General features: G+C 44.3%; 1 protein-coding gene across 1 annotated transcript; it reads left to right on the plus strand.

Annotated features, from left to right (window-relative positions):
* Positions 1 to 2,795: 2,795 nt before the first annotated feature.
* On the plus strand, positions 2,796 to 27,093 carry LOC142295063 (cocaine- and amphetamine-regulated transcript protein-like). The gene is made up of 3 exons (XM_075338137.1): positions 2,796 to 2,944; positions 4,497 to 4,580; positions 26,654 to 27,093. Exons 1-3 carry the CDS (start codon positions 2,813 to 2,815, stop codon positions 26,759 to 26,761), a joined length of 324 nt encoding a protein of 107 aa, XP_075194252.1. The 5' UTR covers positions 2,796 to 2,812; the 3' UTR covers positions 26,762 to 27,093.

Below are 27,093 nucleotides of genomic sequence, written 5' to 3' on the forward strand. Positions count from 1 at the left end.
ACACCGGCAATTCCTAGTTTACCAGTGACTCTGTGTGAAATACTTGTGAGTACGCCCGTGCCCTCGGGCACCGCACCGTGGCACTGTGCCCTGCTCCCTGCTTATCCCCGAACGGGCCCCGGGACCAACTGCCCCTACCCACGGAGGGGTTAACATCCAAAGCTGCATCCCAACACCGTTCCCGGGAGTCCCGCACCTTCATCGCAGCGGTGGTGTCCACCATCACCACAACCCGTGGGTGGCGTCACGGACAATCTCCCTTACCCAATCCCCTTTTTACAGTGGAGCCTGGGATCACAGACCGGGTCACGCCACCGTGACACCCACAGAAGTGACCCCGTGGCCCGGATCTGAGTACCCCTGGTCCCCGGGCGACACATTTGGCGTCACGAACAGGATCGAACCCATCCAGTTACCTGGAGGAAGTGCGCCTTGTTCTGGACTGTCAGCGGTGATCCACTGCTAAAATTTTGAAAGTCGCCATCTTTGCCGCCATTTTGGGTGCGAAAATCTCCCGCCCAGCGCCTTCTTCCCCAAGCGGTGGGCGCGAAAAAGAGGCTCCGCCCCCTGAGAACGCGGGCGGAAGTGAAGCTCCGGAGGACCGGAAGCGAAAGGAAAACTTTAAAAGTTGCTAGAAGGACTGCTCCCGAGTACCAAGGGGGAGCAGGAGGAAGGAACCGCAGTTCATGTGACCAGGACTGTAAAGGCAGGGACGCCAGGACTTTGCCTAATTCCGTTCCTGGACAAGCAGTAGCCGCAACCCCGATGACATCTTACCCGGCTCCGGCAGTCCGCCCAGCCGCCTCGGTGATGACGTCGGCTCCGGCAGTCCGCCCGGCCGCAACGGAGGTGGCACCCAATTGGAAGTCTGCCCCAGATGTGGCGCCAGCCACTCCCAGGTACCCCGTCTTGGCTGTGGAGCAGCCGGAGTGCACCTACAGAGAGGAGGAGCAGGCCAGTGAGAGATTGAGCCCTCGGCAGTTAGCAAGGCCGGTTGTAGCCGGCGCCGAGGGCATTCAAGTGGGCCTGGCTTCTGAGCAGGAGGCAGAGCACGGAACCCGTGCCCCGTACTGGGAGTGGCGGCAGCGACAGTGGTAGTGGAGCATGGACGGCTACCCACAAGTTAAAAAAAAGTTGACTGGTTTATGGACTGTCACCCCTGTTGAACGCCCTCAAGTTCAGGAGGAGGCCATCTGCTCCGCAGGTGTGGGGTGGCAGAACAGTTTAAAGTTTTTAGAAAACGTACCTCCCGATGTGGGAAGATGTATGATTGTAATGTGTTTATTTTTCCTTTTTCCAGTTTCAATAAATGTTGGTGTCCAGACGGCCCGAGGACGGGCCGTGTTTTGCCAAGGGGGTGTGTGACGCCCTGGCAAAGCCAGGTTGTCACAGAAAGAGTTAATCCTCCTTGGTAATCTGATCCCACACCAGTGCAGCAGGACAAACCACATCCCCCAGGGTAAGAGAAAAGCAGAGCAGAGGGGAGGGGCTGGAGCAGAGTGTTTGGAGAGACAGACAGAAGAGGAGTCTGGACTTGTAGCTCCCAGGCTGATAGTGAAGCGTGCTCCGAAAGGGCCGGGACAGGCTGTAGTGAGGAAGGGGCCAGAGGTATCTGGAGCAGGGTAGTGGCCCGTCGGTACCTAGGGTGACCCGGATCACTGCAGGGGAGTGGATTCCCCATTCCCGGCTGAGGAGAAAGAGGAAGAGAGTGGAGAGAAAGGCACCTGGCTGCAGGGAAAGAACAGGAGCTGCTGCACCGTGTGTGGGACACTAACACCCCCATACCGAAGGCTGCGGACACCGGCAATTCCTAGTTTACCAGTGACTCTGTGTGAAATACTTGTGAGTACGCCCGTGCCCTCGAGCACCGCACCGTGGCACTGTGCCCTGCTCCCTGCTTATCCCCGAACGGGCCCCGGGACCAACTGCCCCTACCCACGGAGGGGTTAACATCCAAAGCTGCATCCCAACACCGTTCCCGGGAGTCCCGCACCTTCATCGCAGCGGTGGTGTCCACCATCACCACAACCCGTGGGTGGCGTCACGGACAATCTCCCTTACCCAATCCCCTTTTTACTGTGGAGCCTGGGATCACAGACTGGTTCACGCCACCGTGAAACCCACAGAAGTGACCCCGTGGCCCAGATCTGAGTACCCCTGGTCCCCGGGCGACACACATGCACAGTATAAAAATCCCACAGTACCCCTAAATGTATAATGCTCCACAGTGCTCCAGCACAGAATGATGTTCCCACAGTGAACGTCATGCACTATAATGCCCCATACTGCCCGCACAAAGTATGATGTCCCCACAGACCCCCCACATATTATGAAGACCAGAGAAAAGACTCCCAAATACATATTATTGGAAAACTCATATTTATTATTAGTTTCCCCTTTCATAATTAAGTATGTCATATATTTATTTGTATGCGATAAATAAATAATGCTTGTATATCATCAGAGGGGGTGACGTTCCATGCATTAAGTAATATATTCTAATTAAACAATGCTTACAAAACCTCCCACCTCTTCATCCTTTGAGGCTCCCCAGGGTATAACTGTACTGCTTTATAATAAATGACATGTAATATATGTTTCAAGCTTTCTCTGTTAAAGTCAGTGGGTTAATAGAAAAACGTGCGCTTCAGGAAGAGAGGTGATGTGTCTGCAAACAGAAAACATTAGCAAATCCAATGGAGGAAGAGCTGGACTGACGTAATAATGATAATGATTGCGAACAGATGAGGTATAAAAATGAGAATCCGCACCATAGACAGCTCAGGTTAAAGGGATCCACTGGACCTGCACCATGCTGAGCAGTCGGCTGCCACTCATCTATGTCTCCTTGTCCCTATTAATGCTGCTGGTGTGCAGCGAGGAGACAGTTGGGGTCAGATCAGCCGAAATCTCTGACAACAATAGCCAGGAAGAAAAGGAGCTGGTAAGATATCAAATTCTATTTAACTATATACTGAAGGAGCTTGTAAGAAAGGTAATTCTGAGTTTTCTGGGAAGTTACATTTGGTGAGCTTCAGCTTATTTCTTGGGCCCTGTGGACATCATGGCTCTATGCTGATATATGTATTACGCCAAATGTGTGTATACAGCTGCAGTTTTCCCCTTAAACCCCACTTTAGCTTCTCATTCAGCCAGATCAGATCTCATACTTTGCACTGACAAGGGACAATCATCCCGAAACACCGTATCTGTAAATTGAGGTTCTGATCTGGCATAAATCCTAGGTCATATGAAAGGCTTGTTGGAGAGTCACTTTTGACTTTTAGGATTGCTACTTCCAATAGGTGGCGCTAGAGTTTGTCTCCTTCCTCCCTGAAGAGACAATTTGAATATACAGCTGCATTCACCCAAAAAAGTGTCCATTCTCCCTCTTAGGCTGCTATATGTTAGTATAATTATTTATCACAAATAGTGTCTGTATATGTAAAGAAAAAGTTTACCATTGGCATAGATTTCTTTTTGGTATGGAAGTTTATGGGTAATGTTCTTTTCCAGTACACAGTACAAAGTGTTGTACCCAATCATCGGAGGGCTATACCATTGGGAACGTCTCCTAGCTTAGACAGTATGTCGAACGGAGGCTTAAAATGTAAGATGAATAGGGCTTTAGTGAATCACAATTTTGCAATTTTTTAACATACAATATTGTATATATCTAAAGGAGATATTTTGGCACTTCTCTGCCCTCCACTGAAGAGAAAAGGATGACAGCAGCTCTTCTCCTCTATCATCTTAAACGGAACCTGTCATGTAAAAAACACTATTCACCTGCAAATATGAGGGTCAGTTTGAATCTTGATAGCATTATAAAAGCTTGCCTACCAGGAGGAAATAAACTTTATTCCTCGTGGCAGCCTCTGGTTTTCAGTCAGGGAGGAGCAGCCAGTTTGGCTTCAGTCAATAATCAATACATAGTGAGAGGCACCTGTAACCATGCTCCAGCACTGACTGACAGCCGACTCAACAATGCATCAGAGCTAAGCCAGCTGTCAGTCAGTGCTGGGGCTTGGTTACAGCCGCCTCTCACTATGGACTAATTGATGACTGAAGCCGAACCGGACGTGCCTCTCTGGCTGACAGCTGGAGGAATAAAATTAAGCTTGGCTTCCAGTGCAGTGGCCACAAAGCTTTGGAACACTATTACTCTGCACTTAACTCCATATTTGCAGGTTAGTAGCATTTTTTGTCTTGAACGGTTTTTTTTAAGTCTTTATACATCTTGCAGCATCTTGAGATGGGGTGGGGTGGGGGGGAATTTAGGGAATACAATTGCCAAGTCCACTTTAAAGGGATTCTCCAGTTTTAGCACAGGACATCATTTAATTAGGGTTGCTAGAATAAAGAAGCTGCTAAGCTCTTTGTATTTTTCCAGTGTCACATGGCATAGATTTGTGATATGAGATTACAAGCTAAAACTGGAAAATCCCTGTAAGAAATTCAGCAACCAATAACATATATTATACTTCACATTTTAGATAGAAGCTTTACAGGAAGTGCTGGAGAAACTCAAGAGCAAAAGAATTCTTCCTCTGGACAAAAAGCTAGGATGGGTACCTTCGGTAAGTAGTGACTATTACAGATTACAGATGGTAGAAGTAAAAAAAAAAATAAAAAAAAATTGGCAATTAAATATCCAAAAATTTACACAAGAAATAATTTAATTTTGACTTTATTTTTTTCAATAAGGTGGAATGACAAATGACTTAGGGAATATTTATCTTGTTATTTTAAAGTTGTATGGGTAGTCTTGAAAATGCATGGTGAAAATGTAAAAAATGTGTCCAATAGAAAAATTAAAATAACTTTCCCCAAATGTATCATAAATCATACATCAAGAATATGTTGTGGTTTAAGTTATCCAGATGTTATATCTCCAGCCAACTGTGATTTTGTAGCCAAAAATGCATCACCTATAACTATTGATGGTATATACAGCGGGTGAAATAAGTATTAAACACGTCACCAATATTTTAAGTAAATATGTTTCTAAAGGTCCTAATGACATGAATTTCTCACCAGATGTTGGGAACAACCCATCCAATCCACACAGGCAAATAAATCAAATTACAGATTTATATAAATATAGTGATGTATAATAATGAAAAATGATACAGAGAAAAAGTACTGAACACGCTTACTGAAATTTATTTAATACTTTATATAAAAGTCTTTGTTGGAGATGACACATTCAAGATGCCTTCTGTATGTAGAAACTAGTCTCATGCATTGCTCAGGTTTGAATTTGTCCCATTCTTCCACACAAACACTCTTCAATTCTTGAAGGTTGCATGGGCTCCATGTATAAACTCTGAGCTTTAGTACTTTCCATAAATTTTTTATTAGATTCAGGTCAGGTGATTGGCTGGACCATTCTAACAGCTTTATTTTCTTTCTCTGAAACCAACTGAGAGTTTCCTTGGCTGTGTGTTCGGAATCATTGTCTTGCTGAAATGTCCACCCATGTTTCTTTTTCATCATCCTAGTAGATGGCAGCAGATTTTTATCAAGAATGTCTTGGTACATTTGTCAATTCATCCTTCCTTCAATTATTTGAAGTTTGCCAGTGTTATATGCTAAAATGTAGCCCAACACCATGATTTTACCACCTGCAAACTTCACTGTTGGTATGGTGTTTTTAGGATAATATGTAGTGCCCTCTGGCCTCCAAACATGGTGAGTATTATGGCATCCAAGGAGTTCAATTTTGGTTTAATCTGATCAGACTATATTCTCTCAGTGTTTCAAACACTTGTCTAAATTTTGTTTAGCAAACTTTTAACATGTTTGAACATGCTTTTTGTTTAGCAATGCAGTCTTGCGTGGTGAGCATGCATACATGCCATAAAGATTGCGGGTATTACTTATTGTTTTCTGTGAAACAATTGTACATTCTGATTCCAGGACTTTTTGTAGCTCTCCGCAGGTAATCCTTGGCTCTTGGGCAACTCTACTAATAATTCTTTTTACTCCTCTGTTTGAAATCTTGCGGGAAGCACCTGGTCGTGTCCAGTTTATGGTGAAATGATGTTCTTTCCACTTCCAGATGATGGCTCCAACAGTGCTCCCTGGAACCTTCACTAGTTTAGAAATTCTTCTGTAACCAATGCCATGAGGCAACTCACTTGTTTCACTCATCACGAGCTGTTTCTTTTTTGGCACCTTGGTAATTAGACACCTTTTTATAGGCTATCACTTGAACCAGCTTATATTATTTTGGCAGGATTGCTTTCTAATTACACAGGTCTACAAAAAATATTTTTTGTAATCATAGCAGGTGACTTTGGACTTTTCTGAATTATCTTTTTGTCCTGATTTCAAAAATGTATATAGTTTTTCTGTAGCACATAGTTTCCATAGAGCAGCATCATTATTATAAGGTATAGGAAATATACTAGTGACATTAAGAAAACTGTAATCTAAATATCAGAAAAAAAGCTTTCCCTTACAAAACAGTTTTTTTTTAACCAAAATAATTTCACATGCAAAATAGAAACCAAATTATGAGCAGAAATGAAAAGTGCTTGACATTAGACTGTCGTTGATACGATTTTTCAGGGTTATCCCTATATAACATCCAACAGTAATCTGCCATCATTTAGTTATTCCAAAAACCCTAGTAGCGGTGCTCCATTACTTTAATGTCATGGTGAAACCGCTCGCCTTCGTTCGAAACCATCGTTTACATCCCCAAGATTTTGAGGAAGAAATCTAAATGTGAATGCAAAAAGTATATTTTCAGAGACATGTGACATCCAAGACACTAGTATGCATTTAGCAGTTCCTCTACAACTTCAACATATTCTTGAGATTTATTTTTTCCTAACAAGTTTTCACGGATCCACTTAAAGCTTTTCCAAGATCTCAATTCCTTATCCTTTAGAGTTCCTTCAAACACATCATCTCTCATAAGCTCTGATCTGAGGACCAACAAATTTCTGTGAAATGTACTGGAACCCTTGTGAATTTGTCTTTGCCATGGCTTTCACAAGGTGTTTAATCAATCAAAACTTTATATGTAGTAGAGGAAGAAAGATTTTTGTTGGCACAACCAAAAAATTATGCTGAACATTGTCTCTACCTGGAGCATAGATGTTTCTCTGTCCCCAATCACGAAGAACATAATGCTCTACTGTATTTCTACTGTCCCATAAACACAAGAAGCAACAATATTTTGTGAAACCTCCTTGCATTCCCATTAGCAGACCAATCACTTTCAAATCTCCACAGATATTCCACTGATGATGCTTATATTTTATAGCATCCTAAACAACTGACAGATTTTCATAACTTTCCTTTAGATGATATGAGTGTGCAGTAAGGATTGATGGTTTCATATTTCCATTGTGAAGCAACACTGCTTTCAAACTTCTCTGGGATCAGTCAATAAACAGTCGCCAATCTGCAACAAAATACTCCTGATTCAGTTCTTCAAAGAGGCCATTCACATTGTTACAGTACACCATTGGTCCATCAACTGTGAAAAATTGTGTTAAAGTGTTACTTCTGTACATTGTACATGTACACATGTAATTACACACTTTAACATAATCACGAAGAATATTCTTCTGTTTCAACCTAGTTGCATGAAATTCAGCTTTATCTTTTGACAATGAAAGGTCTCTGATGAGGTAATTTAATTCATGTTGAGTAAAGCATTCTGGCTGCTTGTCTGCTCCATCAGGTTCATACTAATCTTGACTTGAGGTCTACATGTCTTCACCAGTAGCTTCAGCTCCATAGTCTTCATATTCTACTTTATTTTCTTCCAATTCAGACAACGGTGGTACAGGAACTGGCAAGGTGCCATCATGTGGAACTGGTCTAATTGGTGATTCAAGTTCAGGGTAATTAATCAATCTTATGTTTGTTCTTTGTAGAAAAGCCCTTCAGTTTGACAAAACAAAAGTAGTAGTCATCACTATGATTTTTGGGTTCTCTCCATATCATGGGAACAGCATATGGCATAGCCACTTTCTTCATATTCAACCAGTCATGAACACCATTTGAACAACTTGAGCATATCACATAAGGGGCCCAGTATACAATGAAAATGCAGAAATAACGTAATAACAAAAATACTTCTATCTCAGAAACTTTATGTGATGGAGCAAAACTAAGCATATTTTTGGAATCAGCACATCAAACTTCATAAAACAGACATATTAACTTTGCTGAAGATTTTTTTGTGTTGACCAGTGTTACTAATGGATTTCATCTGGCTTTCCATTGCTTTTTTTTCCCCTCCCTTTCTGTATGTGTTCAATACTTTTTCCCTGTGTCATTTCTCATTATTGCACATCACTAAATTTATGGACATCTATGGTTTGATTTCTTTACCTGTATGGATTGGATGGGTTGTTACTGACATCTGGTAAGAAATTCATGTCAATATCACATTGAGAAGTGTCACTTGGCAAAATTAAGTTTCAGCTCTCTCCAAAGATTTTCTATTGAGTTCAGGTCTGGAGACTGGCTAGGCTGTTCCAGGACTTTGAAATGCCTCTTACGGAGCCACTCCTTAGTTGCCCTGGCTGAGTGTTTTGGGTCATTGCCATGACTGAAGACCCAGCCATAACCCCTCTTCCATGCTCTTACTGACGAAATGAGGTTGTTGGCCAAAATCTCACGAAACATGATCCTTTCCATTCTCCCCTCAATACGGTGCAGTCATCCTGTTCCGTTTGCAGAAAAGCATCCCCAAAGTGTGACGTTTCCACCCCCATGCTTCTCCGTTGGGGTGGTGTTCTTGGGGTTCTAGTCATCCTTCTTCTTCCTCCAATCACAGTGAGTGGAGTTGATACCAAAATATTTTTTTTTGTCTCATCTGACCACATGACCTTCTCCCATGACTACTGTGGATCAAGAAGATAATCATTGGTGAACTTCATACAAACCTGGACATGTGCTGGTGTGAGCTGGGGGACCTTGCGTGCCCTGCAGCATTTTAATCCATGATAGCGTGTAGCACTGGTGTTGCTGTAAAGTGCCAGGGAGGGGCAGTTGTGGACGAGGGTCATGACGGTTCTCAGCCCACCCCGACACAGTACGGAAATGGGGCGCAGAGTGGTGTGGGTAGTAGGTGGTGTGGATGTGATACCTTTCAGCTGCTGTTCATCTGGGTCCTGTTGACTTCTATGGGCCTTGTGCCCTGCTTGGTCAGGAAAAAGACAGGCACCCGGTAATACTTGCATAACTTTACTTAGCAGCTTGCCGGCAGACAATTTCCATCTCTTTACAGCACACTTGTCATCATCATCATCTCTCAAATACATCAACTTCTGTATCCTGCTCGGCTCGGTAGGGACGGCCGTAATGGGGCGACTTATTCCCGCGACTGCATTCCCTGACGTACTAGCAGGTGCCAGCCTAAAGTAGGAGCGCCCCAATTTCTCCTATATGTCTCCATGACACACTGAACTTAAGGCTGCTTTAAACGCTACGATTTATCTGACTATATATCGTCGGGGTCACGGTTTTCGTGACGCACTTCCGTCATCGTTAGCGATGTCGTTGCGTGCGACTCCGTAGTCGACTAAGTGCGACTCGCAAACAGGGTTAAAATCGTTGATCGTTGACACGTCGTTCAGTTTCAAAATATTGTTCGTTGTTTGGAACGCAGCAGACATATTGCTACGTTTGACACCCTGCCAACGACGAACAACATCCACATGACCGCCTTGGTCAAACAATATATTACTGAACGATGTAGCGTTGTTTGTGAGATGTGTACATGTGACCGCTACAAAATGACCTATGAGCGATCTCGGCAAATCGTAACAACGATCTGGGTGTGTCACATCGCTAACGAGATCGAGATCGCTAGCGATATCATTGTGTGTAAAGCAGCCTTTACTCCCCTCTGCAGTCGAGCCACCTTCAGGTATCTTTGCTTCTCTCTCTTCTTGTTCCTTCTATCTTGTCTGCGTTCTCCTGCTGGCACCTCCACCCTATGCACTCCACTCTGCTTCTTCTGACCCTCCTGGACCTCTCTTTCTACTTGTTCTTCACACTACCACAGCCTCTCTCTATCTGACTTGGCCTGTACAACTCCTGACTTATATCCCCTCCTATTCTGGGGATTGTCCCTTCCTGATTGACTCCTGCTGTCTCCCAGTCCATCCCTTCTATCTAAATGACCCGAGACCCATGACCTCTGGTGGCAGCCAGCCATATTACAGGAGGAATATTTATTAATGCAAGGTAGTTTACACAAATACAACACATTGTAATCCCATCAATCACCAGCAGAGAAATGGAGACGGTAGGGCACTGGTCACCCTATTAAATTCCTGCAGTACCATGCCTCTTCACAACAGGGACACTGACTTGCTCACTTCCTCGGCTGGATTGCATCCTCCCCCGCATTCCCACGACCTCCATGTGCTCCACTGCCTTCTCTTCCGTGGTCCTGTGTACGCCACACAGGTCCTCTGGGAATACGCTTAGGCATGTGCATGCCTACCTTTCTTTTAAAGTGTCGGCGTCTCATTTCCTGTAAGTGCCCTTCAGCCTACGGCTGAGAGGCACTAGGTACTTAAGGAGCCCTCTCACTTTGGGTAGTGCCTGTGCAATACCTTTAGTTAGTCCCTTTACCATCTGCTAGCTAGTTGTCAGGTCCTCTACTCCTGTCCCATTACTTATACTTGTGTCCGCTTTCCCATACCTGTCTGAGCCTGCCGTGCCCACCGTACCTGTCTGCTCCAGCTGTACTCTCTGCCTCAGCCATGCCAGTTGCACCCGCCTGCACTAGAGACTGTACATTGGCTGCAAAACAATCCCAAAGCATGATTGATCCACCCCCATGCTTAATGGTTGGTGAGATATTCTTTTCCTAAAATTCTGTGAACTTTTTTCTCTACACATACCTTTGATTATTGTGGCCAAAGAGTTCCTGTCATGATCCAGGACCGGTATTCTTCACTCCAGAGTTTCACAGATCTGGCTGGTCATGTCACGGATTAACTCCCATCAGCCTCATTCTGGTTTAAGGAGACACTATATATGGTCTTTGAACCTGCATTCCTGTGCTAGTTATAGTTTTGCTCTGCAGCCTGTGACTTGCTTTGGTGAGATTGCCTGGATTATCTGATCCCTTGTTGTCGTGCCCTGACCTGTACCCTCCCCCATTTGTCCATCTGTCACAGTCCCTGACTTCCCGCTCCTGTCTGTTGTTTGTGTTTCCCTCTGCAGTACTGATCTCCCAGCTTCTGACTCTATTTTCTGACTTGATTTTGATCCTCCCTCTGCACTGACTTGACTTCCTAGCTAGACCCTGACTGTTTGACTACTCTATTGCTCCCTGGTGGTTTGCCTGTTAGCTGCCTGCTTGAGTTATTCTGCTGTACTTCAGCTGCCTTTCTGTTACAGTGTAACTTTGTCTCCCCTTCTCTACTCTGCTGCCACCTAGTGGGGAATACGTACTACGTCTTACTAGCCCTTTGTACAGCGTGACAGTTTTATTTTAAACTCATTGGTCCACAGGACTAGTTCCCAAAATGCATCAGGCTTGCTTAGATGTTCTTTTGCATACGTAATATGATGAATTTTATGGTGAGAATGCAGGAGAGGTTTTGTTCTGATGACTCTTCCCTGAAGGACATATTTGCGCACATCTCTGAACAGTAGAACAATGTACCACAACTCAAGAGTCTGCTAAAACTTCTTGAAGGTCTTTTGCAGTCAAATGGGGGTTCTGCTTTGCTTCTCTAGCAATCCTACGAGCAGCTCTCACAGAAATTTTGATTGGTCTTCTAGACTTTATTTTGACCTTCACTGTTCCTGTTAACTGCCATTTCTTAACTACATTTCAAACTGAGGAAAGGCAACATGAAAACTCTTTGCTTCTTCTTATAGCCGTCTCCTGCTTTGTGGGCCTAGACCATTTTAATTTTCAGAATGCTAGGCAGCTGCTTAGAGGAATCCATGGCTGCTGTTTTTGGAACAAAGTTAGAGGAGGCTGGGTTTTTATAAAGCTCTGAAATTTGCATCACCTGACCTTTCCTAATGATGATAGTGAACAAGCTAATACCCAATCAGGCTAAATAAGGTCTGAAACCTTGGTCAAAGTAATCTGAGTCCACCAATGTCCAAGGGTGCTCAAATCTTTGCGTAGGCCTATTTTACTTTTTAATATTTTTAAAATGTAAAAGAAAATATGTATATATTTTTCACCTAAAACCGAAAGCATCTTTAACTTTATGCCCTTTAAAGTTAATTTCATATTCAAATTTACTTAACTGTTCACAATAACAGTAAAATTGACCAGGGGTGCTGAAACGTTTGCATGCCACTGTATGTATGTAAAAAAATCCCCAATATTAGCTTCAGTCGGCACTTTTCAATACCGTAACATTTTTATTTTTCAGTCGATGAAGCTGTGCGAGGGCTCATTTTTTGCATAGTGACCTGATGTTTTTATTGATACTATTTTGCTATTTTGGTATATATACTATGCTTTGATAGCTTCTTAATTAGTGATGGGAGGACCAGGACTGTAAAAGTCCGGATCCGCGCAGGTTCAAAAGTACCCGAGCACTGTACACTCCTTCCAGTGCTGCTTATTATCCTTCATGCATATGCATTGATTTTCCCATCCACCAGCAGTCCCTGCATCTCTGATTGGTTGCATTCAGATGCGCCCCCACCCTGTGTGATAGCGTGTTTTACTGCTTTCAGAGGTGTTGTGTGTGTCTATATTGCTATAAAAATTAATAAATAAATACAAAAATTGGTGTAGGATCCCCTTATATTACGATACCCAGCATACATAAAGCATACGGCTACAGGCTGCAGCCCCCAGCCGTGCGCTTATCTTGGCTGTGTATCAAAATATGATGAACACTATGTGGCTTTTTTAAAATACGTAAATAAAATAATTTAAAAAAATGGCTTGCGGTCCCCCCCAATTTTGATACACAGCCATAATAAAGCCAAAAGCTGGGGCTGGTATTTTCAGGCTGGGGAGACCTATGCTTATTGGGCACCTCCAGCCTAAAAATAGCAGCCTGCAGCTATTAGATGCAACAATCTTGGAACTTTACCTGGCTCATGCTGTTTGCCCTGGTGTGATGGCAATTGGAGTAATAAGGGGTTAATAACAGCTCACAGCTGCCTCTAAGCCTTAGATTAGTAAAGGGAGGTGTCTATGAGACCTTCTTATTACTAATCTGTAAGTGAAAAGAAATAAACACAAACCCCCAAAAAATCGTTTATTTGAAATAAAATACAAAAAACCCACAATCTTTCACCCTTTATTAATGGCAAAAATACCCTTATCTGATGTAATCCACACGAGGTCACATGACGATTCCAGTACTGCTACATCTGAAGTGACAGCGCGCAGACATAGAACATGACCATCCGCTGTGGACTTCAGGTAGAGACTGAGCCACAGTGATAAGCAGTGATGTCACTCAGGTTATTTGCGATCACAGCTGGAGGCTCCCATGGTCCTCCACCTGGGACCGCAGGTAACCTGACCTCAGGTGATCACATTGAACTGAGTAACCTGCATCTCCTGTGCTTTTTTTTGCCAAAAGATGCAGATTTGGTGCTGAAATTACTACACCATATTCCTGCACCCAATCTACACCTCCTGGCAAAAAAACTGCATCAAAACACCATGCGGTTTTGATGTGATAGTGATGTGATTTTTTTGCCAGGAAGTGTAGATTGGCCCTCTCTTGGCAAAAAAATGCACAAAAACAGTTTTGACGCCGTTTTGGGGTGGTTTTTTACAAGTATGTGCAAATTTGGTGCTGAAATGTCTGCACCTGATTTACATGTTGTCCCATTAGGACACTTGAACCTGTGATAATGTAATGACTTCTACTATATACAGCAATACCACACTATTGCTGTATATATATATATAAAAAATCCACAGACTGGACATCACAGGAAAGATCAAATGACAAGCATGGTAGCATTGAGCCAGCCCCTGGCTGAGTACATCAATCCATTGGTTCCCTGCTATCGCATCGCAGGGAAGTCAATGGCCACCCAAACTGAAATATGGACCAGACTACAGCGCTTAAATGACACTGTCAGCAATTGACCGCTACATTTAAGAGGTTAACAGCAGTAATTGTCAGGTTAGTGGCAGATGTCAGCTATATAATATAGCAATATGGCAATTTTGGAAGGGGCTTTGTTTCTAAGCCTGTTTCAAAATCTCTGACACGCTCTATGACAAACATATTCATCATGGGTTGTTAAGGTGTTAAACTGTCTTTAGGTTATGAGACCAGAAAAAGCATGCTTTTTCACAAATTTTGCATGAAAGGAAACTTTACGCAGGGGGGTATCTAGAGGCATAAGCAGGGCATTTGGCCTGACCACAGCCAGGAGGGTGCACCATCGGGCCGCCTGATCCAGAAGTCCAAGGTGTCTCCCGAGCATTTTGCACCTCCCCCCATAGTGGGTGTCGGTCATCCTCTGAGCCAGCTGTCAAGCTGACAGCTAGCTTCCAGTGATCAATTGTACTTGTGTTTCTCAGGCGCGAGTACAATTGGAGCCCCCAATTGACGGCAGTTTCAGGTCAGGGCAATGTGTGCTAAGGGATCAGCTTATCTGATCACACTGCTGATGTCACTCCTCGGTACCGCATAGGTAGCAAATGTTTGGTGAAGTAAGAACTAAATAAACCAAAGATTTATTGTAATTTGGGGAATGGGGAAGAGATTTGAGTACACAGTATAGGGAGAGAGGATGGGGGAATGTATACGGATATAGTACGTTGAGTATTGGGGGGAAAATTTAAGGGCACAGTATGGGGAGCAAGGAGGAGGAAATTTAAGCTTGAGGACCCAGTATGGGGAGCAAGGGAAGAGGAGAAATTTGAGGACCTTATGGAGAGCAAGGGGGTAACTTTGAGTACACATTATCGGGAGCGAGTGGGCAGGATGGATGTGAACACTATGGAACACTAGGGAGGGAAATTTGAGTACAGTATGGGGAGCAAAGGGGTAAATTTGAAGACATAGTATGTAAAGCGAGGGGGGATGGGAGCGAACACAGCTTGGGGAGCAAGGGTGGGAGAAATTTGAGGACAGAATGGAGAGTGAGGGGGCAGGATGGGTGTGGACACGGTATGGTGAGCAAGCGGGGAGTGTTTGAAGACACAGTATGATGAGGGAGGGGTAATGAATGGGGGGGTTGTGAGGAGACAGTATGAGATAAAAAAAATGTGAGAGGCCACAAAATAGAGACTTGGTAGTGTGGGAGGCAGAATGGAGAGGGGGTAACATTGGGGCACCATTTGAGACCATAACAATTAGGGGACTTTATGCCGAGGACGGGTAGAGTAATGAGGGGGCACAGTATAGAGAGTGGGCTGTGTAAGGGAGCACAATGTGAGAGAACGGTGTGAAGATGGGCCCATTATTGAAAGGAAAGAGCAGTGTGGAGGGCATGTACTATAAGAGGAGCAGTGCGTTGCCCATATTTTGTGCAGGGAACATAAAGAGGAGTAATTATTTATTCACGGGCACAGTGTAGGTGAGATATTTTTATTCAGGAGCATTATAATCACTCTGCTATTTTTAAGGGTATTGTGCTGGGATGTGCTACAGAAGAACGGAGAAGATGGAACTCTGCAGAGACAAGCTGTGAATGTGAAAAGTCATCATGGCATGTGGACAAAATGAAATAAAGAAAGAGAACCATTCCGATCAGAGACAACTTCATCTATAAGGTATCTGGATGTACAGTACATGTTTATTTGTGATACTGATTAATTCTTATCAGTACTATGGTTTCTGTAAGGTTGTCAGTCTGATTATGACTGATAGCAACTGTGGCGTCCCTGTGGCTTCAGGCGCTACAGGGTACTGCACCCCCATTAGGGTTTAGTACTTATTCCGGGTCCAGGGAAGGTGGATGCCGGTTTCCACTCACACAAACGTAAAGTTAGTGGGTTGCCCTCCCCAATGGGGAGCGGGCCAGGGGTCGGATCACAGTAGGGGGTTACTACTGCAGTGGGTTTACAGGACGCCACCGCACCTGGGGCTGCTTGATCCACTGGAACAGGGGACTCAGGGTCAGGGAGAGGGAAGCACCAGGGGGAGTCAGGAGCACACAGTGGGAAGAGAAGTTAACCTAGTGAGAGTAGTGAACCAGCTGGTGGCAGCGGCTGGGGGCAACAGCTCAAGACACACAACAGAACTACAACAGAAAGGGAGAGAACAGCTTCAGACACAGAGCACAGCGGATGTGCCGCGAGCAGCTCTGTGGGCCAAGGCGTTCAACATGGTCGCTGGGGAGAAGCAGGTGGCTGCTTCCACAGAACCTGCGCTGTTGGGATACACCTAGGGCAGATATACTTCATGTTATCTACCAACTCTGCAAGGGTCGTGGGGAACGGCTAGAACAGTCACCGGACCCATCCCAACTAGTCTGCAGCAAATAGCATATAGGATTCGGGGTTGAGGACCGATCCCAAAACGGAACCGCGCTATCAGCATACAGAACGGGCCACTTTACTGACACCGGGATCCTCAAGTGCTTCACGCCACGGGTGGCCGATACTTAGCGCATCAAAGGAGGAAAGGGCTCACAGGCTGACACACACACTGGACTTGACCTTTCATGGATCCGTGATCGGCTGGAGACTATCGTGGCAGAGACCGGTGCTCTGGGGCAGCACGTAAATGACTTGTGAGTAAAAAGACCTGGAAATGCAGCCCCTGTCTCTGCCTCCTCTTTACCGATGCCCAGCTCTGCGGCGCCAACAGGGACTACCACCACCCCGCCATCCTCCCCGGGGTAATCCCGCTCCGCCTGTGGGGAGCAACACCATCCCGGCTGCACCCGACATCTACCCTGGTGAGAGACTCTGCAGCAGTGGCCCATCCCTGGCCGCGTACCACAGGTGACATCACGATCCTAATAGACTTTCCTAACCTCCATCCTCCCTGCAACCCTCCAATCCTCCTTCCTGTATGCCTTGGGGTAATGGAACCGGGCCAGGCCACCCCATGACAACGCAGAGGATCTGCACCCACAGGCCAGCAACGAGTAGGTTAAAACACCTGTCCTGTGGGCGCTACAGTACAACTCCCAGTATCTCCTCACCATTGCTAATGACATACTGGAAATTGTAGGTTCATGCGATACAAATGTATATGGGTGTGAACTAACATTACAATTGATGTAACATACTGATGGTGATTGTTGTGATGTATTCCTATAATTATGAGGGCTTTGATGCTGTGTTTCTGTGCTGATGGGGGTTATATGGATGTATTTCTTTACTGCTAGTGGTTCTGATAATCAATTTCTGTACTGCTGGTGGTTGTGATGCTGTGTTTCTTTATTGCTGGTGGTTCTGGTGATGTATTCTTGTGCTCTTATTGGTTCTGATCCTGTACAGATGTAACAATCCATAACTTGTAAGATTGAGTAGTACATGACTATGTTAATAAAGTGTTGTGCTGCCTGACAATTTAAGGGATACTACATTTTATTTATGTTAGGCGCATTTATGAGGTTTTCAAAGTTTGTGATGAGCCTGTATACTTCTGAATTCTCACAGCGCACATAGTGCACACTGTCAGGATTCTCTGGTGCCAGCGGTTAGGGTGGGAGGTTATGAAACCGAAAGTATGAGATTTACATACAGTTAGGTACTGACTAGACATGCTAAACGTGCCCAATGCCTCTCTCAATAAGAATTAATTGAGTGAGGCCAGAAAATGTCTAGTCGGAATGTGGCCAGAAGTATACAAATTTGCATACTTATGCTCACATGACTGTCCTCTTTTGCCACTGACAAGGTAGAATGCTAAAATTGTGTAGTGCATGCACTGTGAGAATTATGAAGTATGCAATCACCTAGAGAGTTTCCTCTCAAACTTGGACAAGCCCTTTAATTATAAGATTAAGTACTGTAGCATGCCAAGCCTAACAGCATGTAATATACTTACTGTCTGGATTTGGCTCTGCTTGCTGGTTCCAGAAGTCATCTATCACGTTTTGTCTCCCTGCATGTAGAGACCAGTGGCAGCTTCTGGACTGGAGCCTCTCATCTGGCTCTCTCTGCAGTAAAATGGGTTTTGTTTCTCTTGCCACTGAAGTGGTTAAGTGTCAGTTTTTCTCATGCGGCCTTTCGAAGCAGTTCCTTACTGAGTGTTTTCGGCTGCACTTACTTTGTAGTCACTCCCTTCAGGATTAAATAATGGTAGTAATAGTCCCTGAAATCCCCGCTGAAGATTCAAAGTCTTTTGGTTTCTGGCCGCCTTGGAGGAAGGTTCTGCAGTTGAAGTTTCCGGTGCTCAGGCTATATCCTTTTGGTTGTTTTTCCCCCCTTGTTTGTCTTTACTTCCCTGGTGTGTTGTTAGCATAACACTCTCACTCAGTAACACCTCATCAGACATGGCAAGAGCGTGATTGTACCCGAAGCCAGGCCGGTGGGAGGAGTCTTATGGGTGGGGATAGACATTCAGTCAGTGGTGGAGTGTGCAGATAGGAGAAATAGAGAGGAGCAGTGGAGGAGCAAAGACCCGTGGCCTGGAGCTGGTACCGCTCAGCCTGGGCACAGATAGAAAGGGTCCTAGAGACCACGGGAGTGCCCCAAACCTCCCGTGGCCTTGTTCCACATATAATCTACAGATGGAAGGACTTGGCTGCAACTTGGAGACTGGTCCCTAGGCTAGAGGAGAAGAACCTACGTACTCCACTAGTAAAACTAGCGGCTGAGGTGACTGCAAGCACTGAAGCCACATCCGCACACAAATTCGCTGGAAGGTGACCCAAAAGGACCAAGGGATAGCGCTTCATGCCACCTAACAGGGTCCACGGGCACTTGCACAGGGTTTAGTGAACGAAGGCGCAAGGCAGGAGGGAGAAGGAAGCGCAGGAAGATGAACAGGGAAGGTACACTTAAGAAAAGTGCATCGGACTCGACCTCCAAACTACCCGGGATCGGCTGGAGCCCATCACAGTGAAACTCCAGCACTCCAAAGGCGGTCACTGGCATGTCGTGTTACCTTGGAACCTGCTACAGTGAGTAAAAACTTTGAGACTGCATCCCTGTGTTGCTCTGCTATTCTCCTGCGCCCCCAGCCCAGCAATCCCTGCCATCGCTTACTACTACTACCCCCATCTGCCCTGGAGCCCAGCTCTACCTGTGGAGAGCTGCACCATCTAAGCTGCGTCACCATCTGCACCAGAAGTCCCTATCCCGCAACAGCGGCACCCCAACTTGCTGCATACCACAGGTGGCATCACAAATAAACTGTCATCATCCCCTTCCTATTCCCTAAATGACACTGCCAGGGTCACGGAACCAGGCCTCGCCACCGCGGCGCCCCAGGAGCAGAACCGCTGCCCGGTAACGAGTCACCCAGGCCCCTGGTGCATCACTCCACTCATATGCAATCTTCATACTTATGCCATCTGACAACTACTGTTTCTTCATGCTTCTCTGATTGGTCACGTGACGGCTACTCAAACTGCTTGGAGAGGTGGGGGCACCAAACTGAATTTTTTCCCCAATTGCTGGAAAACCTAGATATACCTCTGCTTTTTATTCAGCTGTGGAAATGTGGTTTATGCTGGAATTATACAAAGGGACTATTTTTTTTTTTAATGTTTAAACCAGTATTTAATTTAAAAATATCAAATTTGATCAGATCACCTCAGCCAGAGAAAGGAAACATTTTTTTTTTGGGGGGAAAAAAATCTTAAAAAATAAATAAATAAATAATATAAATAGGGGTGATAATAATCGTTTAAAATGATTTAGGGTATGTGCGCACGTTGCTTTTTACCTGCTTTTTACCTGCTTTTTTGCTGCTTTTTCTTCTGCGCTGTTTAATGCCAAAATGGATGTGTTCTTCTATTCAAGCAAAGTCTATGGGAATTTGGGTTTCTTGTTCACACTATGTTGTTCAAAATGCTGCCTTTTTGTGGCAGAACTTTGGTCAAAAACTCAGCTTTTCAAAGAAGCAACATGTCAATTGTTTTTGCCATTTGGGTTTTGCCCTGCAAAGCTGAGTTTTTGACCAAATTTCTGCCACAAAAAGGCAGCATTTTGAACAACATAGTGTGAACAAGAAACCCAAATTCCCATAGACTTTGCTTGAATAGAAGAACACATCCATTTTGGCATTAAACAGCGCAGAAGAAAAAGCAGCAAAAAAGCAGGTAAAAAGCAGGTAAAAAGCAACGTGCGCACATACCCTTAGTATATCAAAGCTCATTTAAATATTGCATATACATATGTCTAACTTATAATAGCAATAGAAATAGGAAAATAGGAAAATTAAATGACAATGGTTGTGATACAGCTCATGAGAGATTAACATTCTAGGGTGGTTCCTGGTACTAGTGCACAGGATAGAATTTACCGTGAGGCTATGTCCGCACGTTGCTTTTTACCTGCTTTTTTGCTGCTTTTTCAACTGCAGCGTTTAATGCCAAAATGACATGACATGTCAATTGTTTTTGCCATTTGGGTTTTGCACTGCAAAGCTGAGTTTTTGACCAAAGTTCTGCAACAAAAAGGCTGCAGTTTGAACTGCAAAGTGCGGACAAGAAACCCAAATTCCCATAGACTTTGCTTGAAAAGCAGAACACAACCATTTTGGCATTAAACGCTGCAGTTGAAAAAGCAGCAAAAAAGCAGGTAAAAAGCAACGTGCGGACATAGCCTAAAACACCAGGTGATAACACACACCATACACATTGAGAAAGGAGTAAGTCCTGAAACATGTCTGTGTTTGGACGCGAATGAGATGGCATCGGTAAATTGTCTCCGGTTTTATGTTTTCTAATTTTGTTTCACTGTGGAATGTTTTTAATAAGAAAAAATAAAGTCTTGGATGTTTTAGAATCTACATCGCTGGATTTTTTTCTGCCTTTACAAGTATTTATTTAGCACCTTTTATAGTCTCTTTTATATTTTTGTCAGGTTTTTTTACTTCAGCATTATGGATGGAATTTGAGGTTCCCAAATGTTTTTGTCTGATTCATCATTTGTGACTTTTCAAAAAGCTGCAATGTTTTGTACATAGGGACTGTAATCCCTTAGGCTGCTTTCACACCTCCGGTTTCTGCAATGCGGTACAATCCGGCACTTTGCAGGAAAATCGCAACCGTTTTTTTTTGCTGCCGGTTGCGATTTTCCTGCATAGACTTTAATTAGTGCCGCATTGTGCCGCATGGCCTTGCGTTCCGTCCGGTTTTTGCCGCATGCGGCAGATTTAGCCGATGCGGCGGCTGGATGGAACGTTGCCTGGCACGTTTTTTCGTGCGGCAAAAAAACCCGCATCGCGCCGCATTCGGCCGATGCGGCGCATTTTTCAATGCATGCCTATGGCGGCCGGATGCGGCGCGATGCGGCAATAACCGCATCCGGCCGCCGCATGCGGTTTTTGCCACTGCGCATGCCCAGTAGCATGCCGCAAGCGGCAAAAACCGGACTGGCCGCAAAGGAAAAACTTATGCAAAGGCCGCATCCGTTGCATAGCTTGCACAGCCGGATTGAGCCGCAGAGCTCAAGCCGGATGTGTGAAAGCAGCCTAAAGGCTACTTTACACACTGCGATATCGGTCCCGATATCGCTAGTGTGGGTACCCGCCCCCATCTGTTGCGCGACACGGGCATATCGCTGCCCGTGCCACACAACATCGCCCACAGCCGTCACACATACTTACCTGTCCGGCGACGTCGCTGTGACCGGCGAACCGCCTCCTTTCTAAGGGGGCGGTCCGTGCGGCGTCACAGCGACGTCACTGAAACGTCACTGAACCGCCGCCCAATAGCAGCGGAGGGGCGGAGATGAGCGGGACGTAACATCCCGCCCACCTCCTTCCTTCCGCATAGCGGCCGGGAGGCAGGTAAGGGGAGCTTCCTCGTTCCTGCGGCGTCACACGCAGCGATGTGTGCTGCCGCAGGAACGAGGAACAACCTCGTTACTGCTGTAGTAACGAGATTTGAGAATGGACCCCCGTGTCGCTGATTAGCGATTTTGCACGTTTTTGCAACGATGCAAAATCGCTTATCGATGTCACACGCAACGGCATCGCTAATGCGGCCGGATGTGCGTCACGAATTCCGTGACCCCAACGACTCCGCATTAGCGATGTCGTAGCGTGTAAAGCCCGCTTTAGGCCCCTTTCACACGTCAGTGATTCTGGTACGTTTGTGCTTTTTTTTAAACGTACCAGAATCACTGACATACGCAGACCCATTCTAATGAATGGGTCTGCTCACACGTCAGTGATTTGTCACTGCACGTGTCTCCGTGCAGCGTACCCGCGTGTGCGTGTTTGCCGCACGGAGACATGTCCATTTTTTTCTGGCATCACTGATGTCCCACGGACCACGCAGTTGTGTGGTCCGTGAAACACGTGCCAGAAAAAAACGTGCTTTTAAAATAAAAAACATTTTAACTCACCCGGCGTCCAGCGATGTCCTATGCAGCCCGTTCTCCCTGCTGCTTCTAAGCCAGCTGATTACTGTCGCGCATATTCATTATGCGCGACACAGCCGACCCGGAAGCAGCTGCTGCAGGGGTCAGCGCCGGCCGGATGCTGCACCGCGGGAGGATTCAGCACCACGGAGAGCGGGAGCGGGCACAGGTGAGTTGATTTCTAAGTGCAATCACGGGCCACGGAGAACGGAGCCCGGATTGCACTTAAACAACCCATGTGTGCCGAGATTCACGGCACACGCAGGGACATGTGCGTGTTTTACACGCCAGTGAAAAACGTCACTGTTTTTCACTGACGTGTGAAACGGGCCTTACTGGAATGATTTTCTAGACTTCAGAAATTTTTGTGAAATGAAATCTGTGACTTTTTGCTCTAAAAAGTTGCAAAAAAAGGTAAAATACAAAAGTAAAGATTAGTTTTGTGCAAAATTCATGAACCACATACATTATTTTGAAGAATCAGGAGCAAGAAACGCCAGTGGATATCATAATACAAAATTGAATAGTGACTTTGAAAAATCCGCAAATAATGAATTGAGGGCAAATGCAAACACTGTAGGACATACATTTGTCCTTTGATTTCTGATACTTTTCTTTCTTTTTGCTTTATTTATTTTTAATTATCCAGGTGGTCGAATCTGAACAGTCACATGGAGTTCCCCGAAAACTCCATGTTCGGGTCCTAGGTATCCAGTATGGACGCCAAACTTTACAGTTCGGGTTTGCCCATCACTATTCCTGAAACCTTTGTGGATTTGTCCAAATGCTTGTAATATCTGCCCAGATTGTTTCCAGACTTGTTTGCATTTTGTATCTGGAGTTCAAAAACTTTTACATTTAGCTTTTAGCCTTTACACAACACAAACAAACCAGAAACACATATTTATGGTTTGCCATTTTGGATTGGTTTTGGTTTTAAAATCCTCAAATGTTTGATTATTTACTTTAACACAAGTGGAAGCTCTTCTACCTTTGTGGTGGCACTTCTTTTTTTTCCCATCAGTTTTATTGGCTAAAAGTAACATTTGTAATGGTATACGTGGGTTTAGAAGTATGTTTTTTTTTTTAGTTTTTTCTTTTAATTTGACCTATGTATAATGATATTTATAGAATTTTAGGAGGGAGTTGCAAAATCACTAATGCCACACATGATGAATAATTAATATTTCTAAAAATTTAGGAGTTCTATGATAGAATGCATACATATACCTGTAATTGACAAATGCCTTATACAACATGAAAATCACAGTTAGATCTGACCTAGATAGGGCACTGAATTGGGTATACCTCGCATGTACTATGTTCAAGATCTCTTTCCCAAATTACTACAGTGGATTACCAAAGATTAGAGATAGGTGGACTCGCAGAAAACCAGGACCGGTGGGTCTCTGTTATCTTTTATTTTAAATCCGGTTCCGATCTGGAATCCGGTCCCCGTATAAGTCTATGGGGATCAGAAACCGGGGATTAAAAATGTTGATAGAAGGGATGGGGAGATAGGAGCACATGGTCTACTTACAGAGGATCTGTCATGGCGGCAAGCTGCTTCCAAGTTGCGCATTCACTTCCGGAGCAGCTTCATTGAATATGCATTGCTTTCCCTGTCTACCGGTGCCTGTGATTGGTGGCAGTCAGCCACACCCCCACATTGAGTGGCAGCTGACTTCTTCCATTCACAGGCGCTATGCTTGTCTATATCATAGGTCGGGGTCACGATCCAATGCAAGAGCATCAGATGAGATATGCTAATGACCCTTGGCTCAGGCTCTGCTGAGTACAGTCTGATGTTTATCTTGCATCCATAGACTTGTATGGGTGAGAGTGATAGGAGACTCACAGACAATCGCAGCATGCTGTGATTTTTTCCTCAGGGCGATTTGGGCTGACGAAAAACTCGCTGATGTGAGCTGCAGCATGGAGCCGAGTGCAATGCCAGATTTTTTCACTGCCCTCGTGTGATTCATACATCAGTGTGATTGTACCTGTACAGTAAAAATAAATAAATAAAAAAAATTGGCATAGGGTCCTCCCATATTATGATACCAGCACAGATAAAACCTACGGCCACAGGCTGCAGCCCCAGCCCTGTGCTTATCTTGGCTGTGTATCAAAATAAGAGGAACCCCATGCAGCTATTTTATTTTGTTTTTTTTAATTATTTAAATAAATAATTTAAAAAAACAGCATGCGGTCCCCCCCAATTTTGATACCCAACCAAGATAAAGCCTGACAGCTGGGGGCTGGTATTCTCAGACTGGGGAGGGCCATAGTTATTGGCCGCCCCCCCATCCTAAAAAGAACAACCTGCAGTTTCCCAGGATTATCGCATCCATTAGATATGACAAGCTTGGCACTTTACCTGGCTCTTCCCATTGCCCTGGTGCAGTGGCAATCAGGGTAATAAGGGGTTAATAACAGCCCACAGCTGCTACTAAGGCTGGCTTTGAAACCCCCCATCACTAATCTGTAAGTGAAAGTATATAAACACAGACACTGAAAAAATCATTTATTTAGAATAAAATACAAAAAGCACCCTCTTTCACCACTTTAATGATCCCATAAACACCCCTGCAGGTCCAACGTAATCCACACAAGGTCCCACAGCAATTCCAGCTTTGCTACATTTCAGTCACAACGAGCGGTCATAGAGCATGACTGCCCACTGTGAGCCCCAGGGAGAGAATGAATGAGCCACAGACAGACACCAGGCCGGCTGGTGGGTCGGGAAAGTGGTGCATATGTATTAACAATGATGAGCAGCCTAGGGAGGCAGTTTAGCAGAGTACAGCTGCGATGGAGCCTCAGTAAGTATGAAGTGCTTGCTTCATTCTTATTTTCTTTATTTTTCCTTTTATTTATTTTAATTTTTTGAGTGCAACCCAGACTTTGCCATTAATCAGAACCACATTTTTCAAATTGGTTTGTCAAGGTGCCAATAAACATAAAAGTATTTTCACAAACGGCAGATATTGGAGAAATTTCTATGTGAAATGTCCATTCAAACTTATTGGGTTGTGAGTAATGATGGGCGAGCATATGTACAATTGCTCGATACTCGATCGCACATCCTGATGCTCGGCTGAGTAATGCGGGTGCTCGAATGTTTTCTCTAGGAAACAATGCACACAAGGCACAGACTCACTTCACTGCATTAGGTGTGTCTCTGAATGACGCTCACTGGGGGTTAAAACAACGTTTATGTATGTAGTATGTAAAAAAAAAAATCTTGCCCTCCCTCACCCGGAAATGCTCTGATTATGGCTGGCTGTATGTGGGTGGAGAGCTGAACTGCCCAATCATTGACGTTCAATATACTCGTTACTAGTGTTGAACCCTTTCAGAGCATTTGACTTGCTTGACTGGAGTAACGAGCAACCGAGCATTGTAGTGCTCGCCCATCACTAGTTTTGATTTATAGAAAATAGTACTTTGGAAGTTGTGTAGTTTTCACAATAAGCTTACAGTACGAGAAAAGGATCTTTCCTTCTGTTCATTGATATTTTGTTTGTTTTTCTTAAAGTACAATGTAAAGAAAACATTTATCAATGATAATTAAAATGTGGAAACTGAGCGCTTCACAATCGCAATGAAAAGTAGTACAAATAAAGTGGTGGTTATGCACTCAGGGATGAACGGGGGTTCAACTTGGTAGGGCTTCTAGTGATTATACATTTATGTCCTATCTGATAAAGGTATTAGTAAAATAAATACAGTAAAGCTGGTATGCACAACCTACAGCCCAGGGTCCACATGTGGCCTGCAATACCCATCTGTGTGGCCCTCAACCATGTGCATAGTATCTGGTCCCATGTATTTTCCATGTCATCAAGAAGACCAGTGATGCATAGTCCCATAAAGAACGTTAATTAGGAATGCGCCAACTTCTGAACCCATTTGGCATAGCAGGTTTTCAAGCATAATTAGTCATTTTTCATATACAGTATTTTTAAATGTCCATAACTACTAGTACTATGATAATTTGGAATTAATAGCGCTATAATAATAAATAATAATAATAATAATAATAATAATAATCCTACTGATAACTTGGATGCAATGTTTGAAAGCATCAAACTCTTACGTCTGTACTTTGAAACTTTGTTGTTAGCACATATGAATCAGGCTATACAATTCTTTTCCATTGGCATTAATGTTCATTGTTATTGATCTCTGGGTTTATCTTTTTGTTTCCATTAGTGTGATGCTGGTGAGCAATGTGCAGTAAGGAAAGGAGCACGAATTGGGAAGTTATGTAATTGTCCAAGGGGGACTTCTTGCAATTTCTATATTCTTAAATGTTTGTGAGCAAAGTACCTGAGATATGATGAGTAAGACACTTGAAGAAAGCAAAAGCAAGACAAGATGTAACAACTTATCTCATGTTTGGATTCTATCACCCTGTATCACATTGTCTAAAGAAGAATTACTGAGCTCATTTAGTGGATTCCCTTCTCTACTTTGAACCTGGAAGGATTCAAATTAAAGGCTTCTTATCACATTCACAATGTTATTATCCTCCATGTACTTGTCATTGTATCATCTGTTAGTTTAAGATCTTGGAAAGACGTGGAAGTAAGACTTGATGTATGTCATGGTTTTCACTCTAAAATGTTTTTAAAATAAATGTAAGTACTGTA

Source organism: Anomaloglossus baeobatrachus, chromosome 1 (assembly GCF_048569485.1).
Source record: "Anomaloglossus baeobatrachus isolate aAnoBae1 chromosome 1, aAnoBae1.hap1, whole genome shotgun sequence".
Taxonomy (NCBI): Eukaryota; Metazoa; Chordata; class Amphibia; order Anura; family Aromobatidae; genus Anomaloglossus; species Anomaloglossus baeobatrachus.

Bases quoted from the DNA above. Each gene is read 5' to 3' on its own strand.
- LOC142295063 (XM_075338137.1), top strand. From the start codon at position 2,813: ATGCTGAGCAGTCGGCTGCCACTCATCTATGTCTCCTTGTCCCTATTA. The intron at 2,945-4,496 runs GTAAGATATCAA...TTCACATTTTAG, and splicing joins GCCAGGAAGAAAAGGAGCTG to ATAGAAGCTTTACAGGAAGT. The intron at 4,581-26,653 runs GTAAGTAGTGAC...TGTTTCCATTAG, and splicing joins AGCTAGGATGGGTACCTTCG to TGTGATGCTGGTGAGCAATG.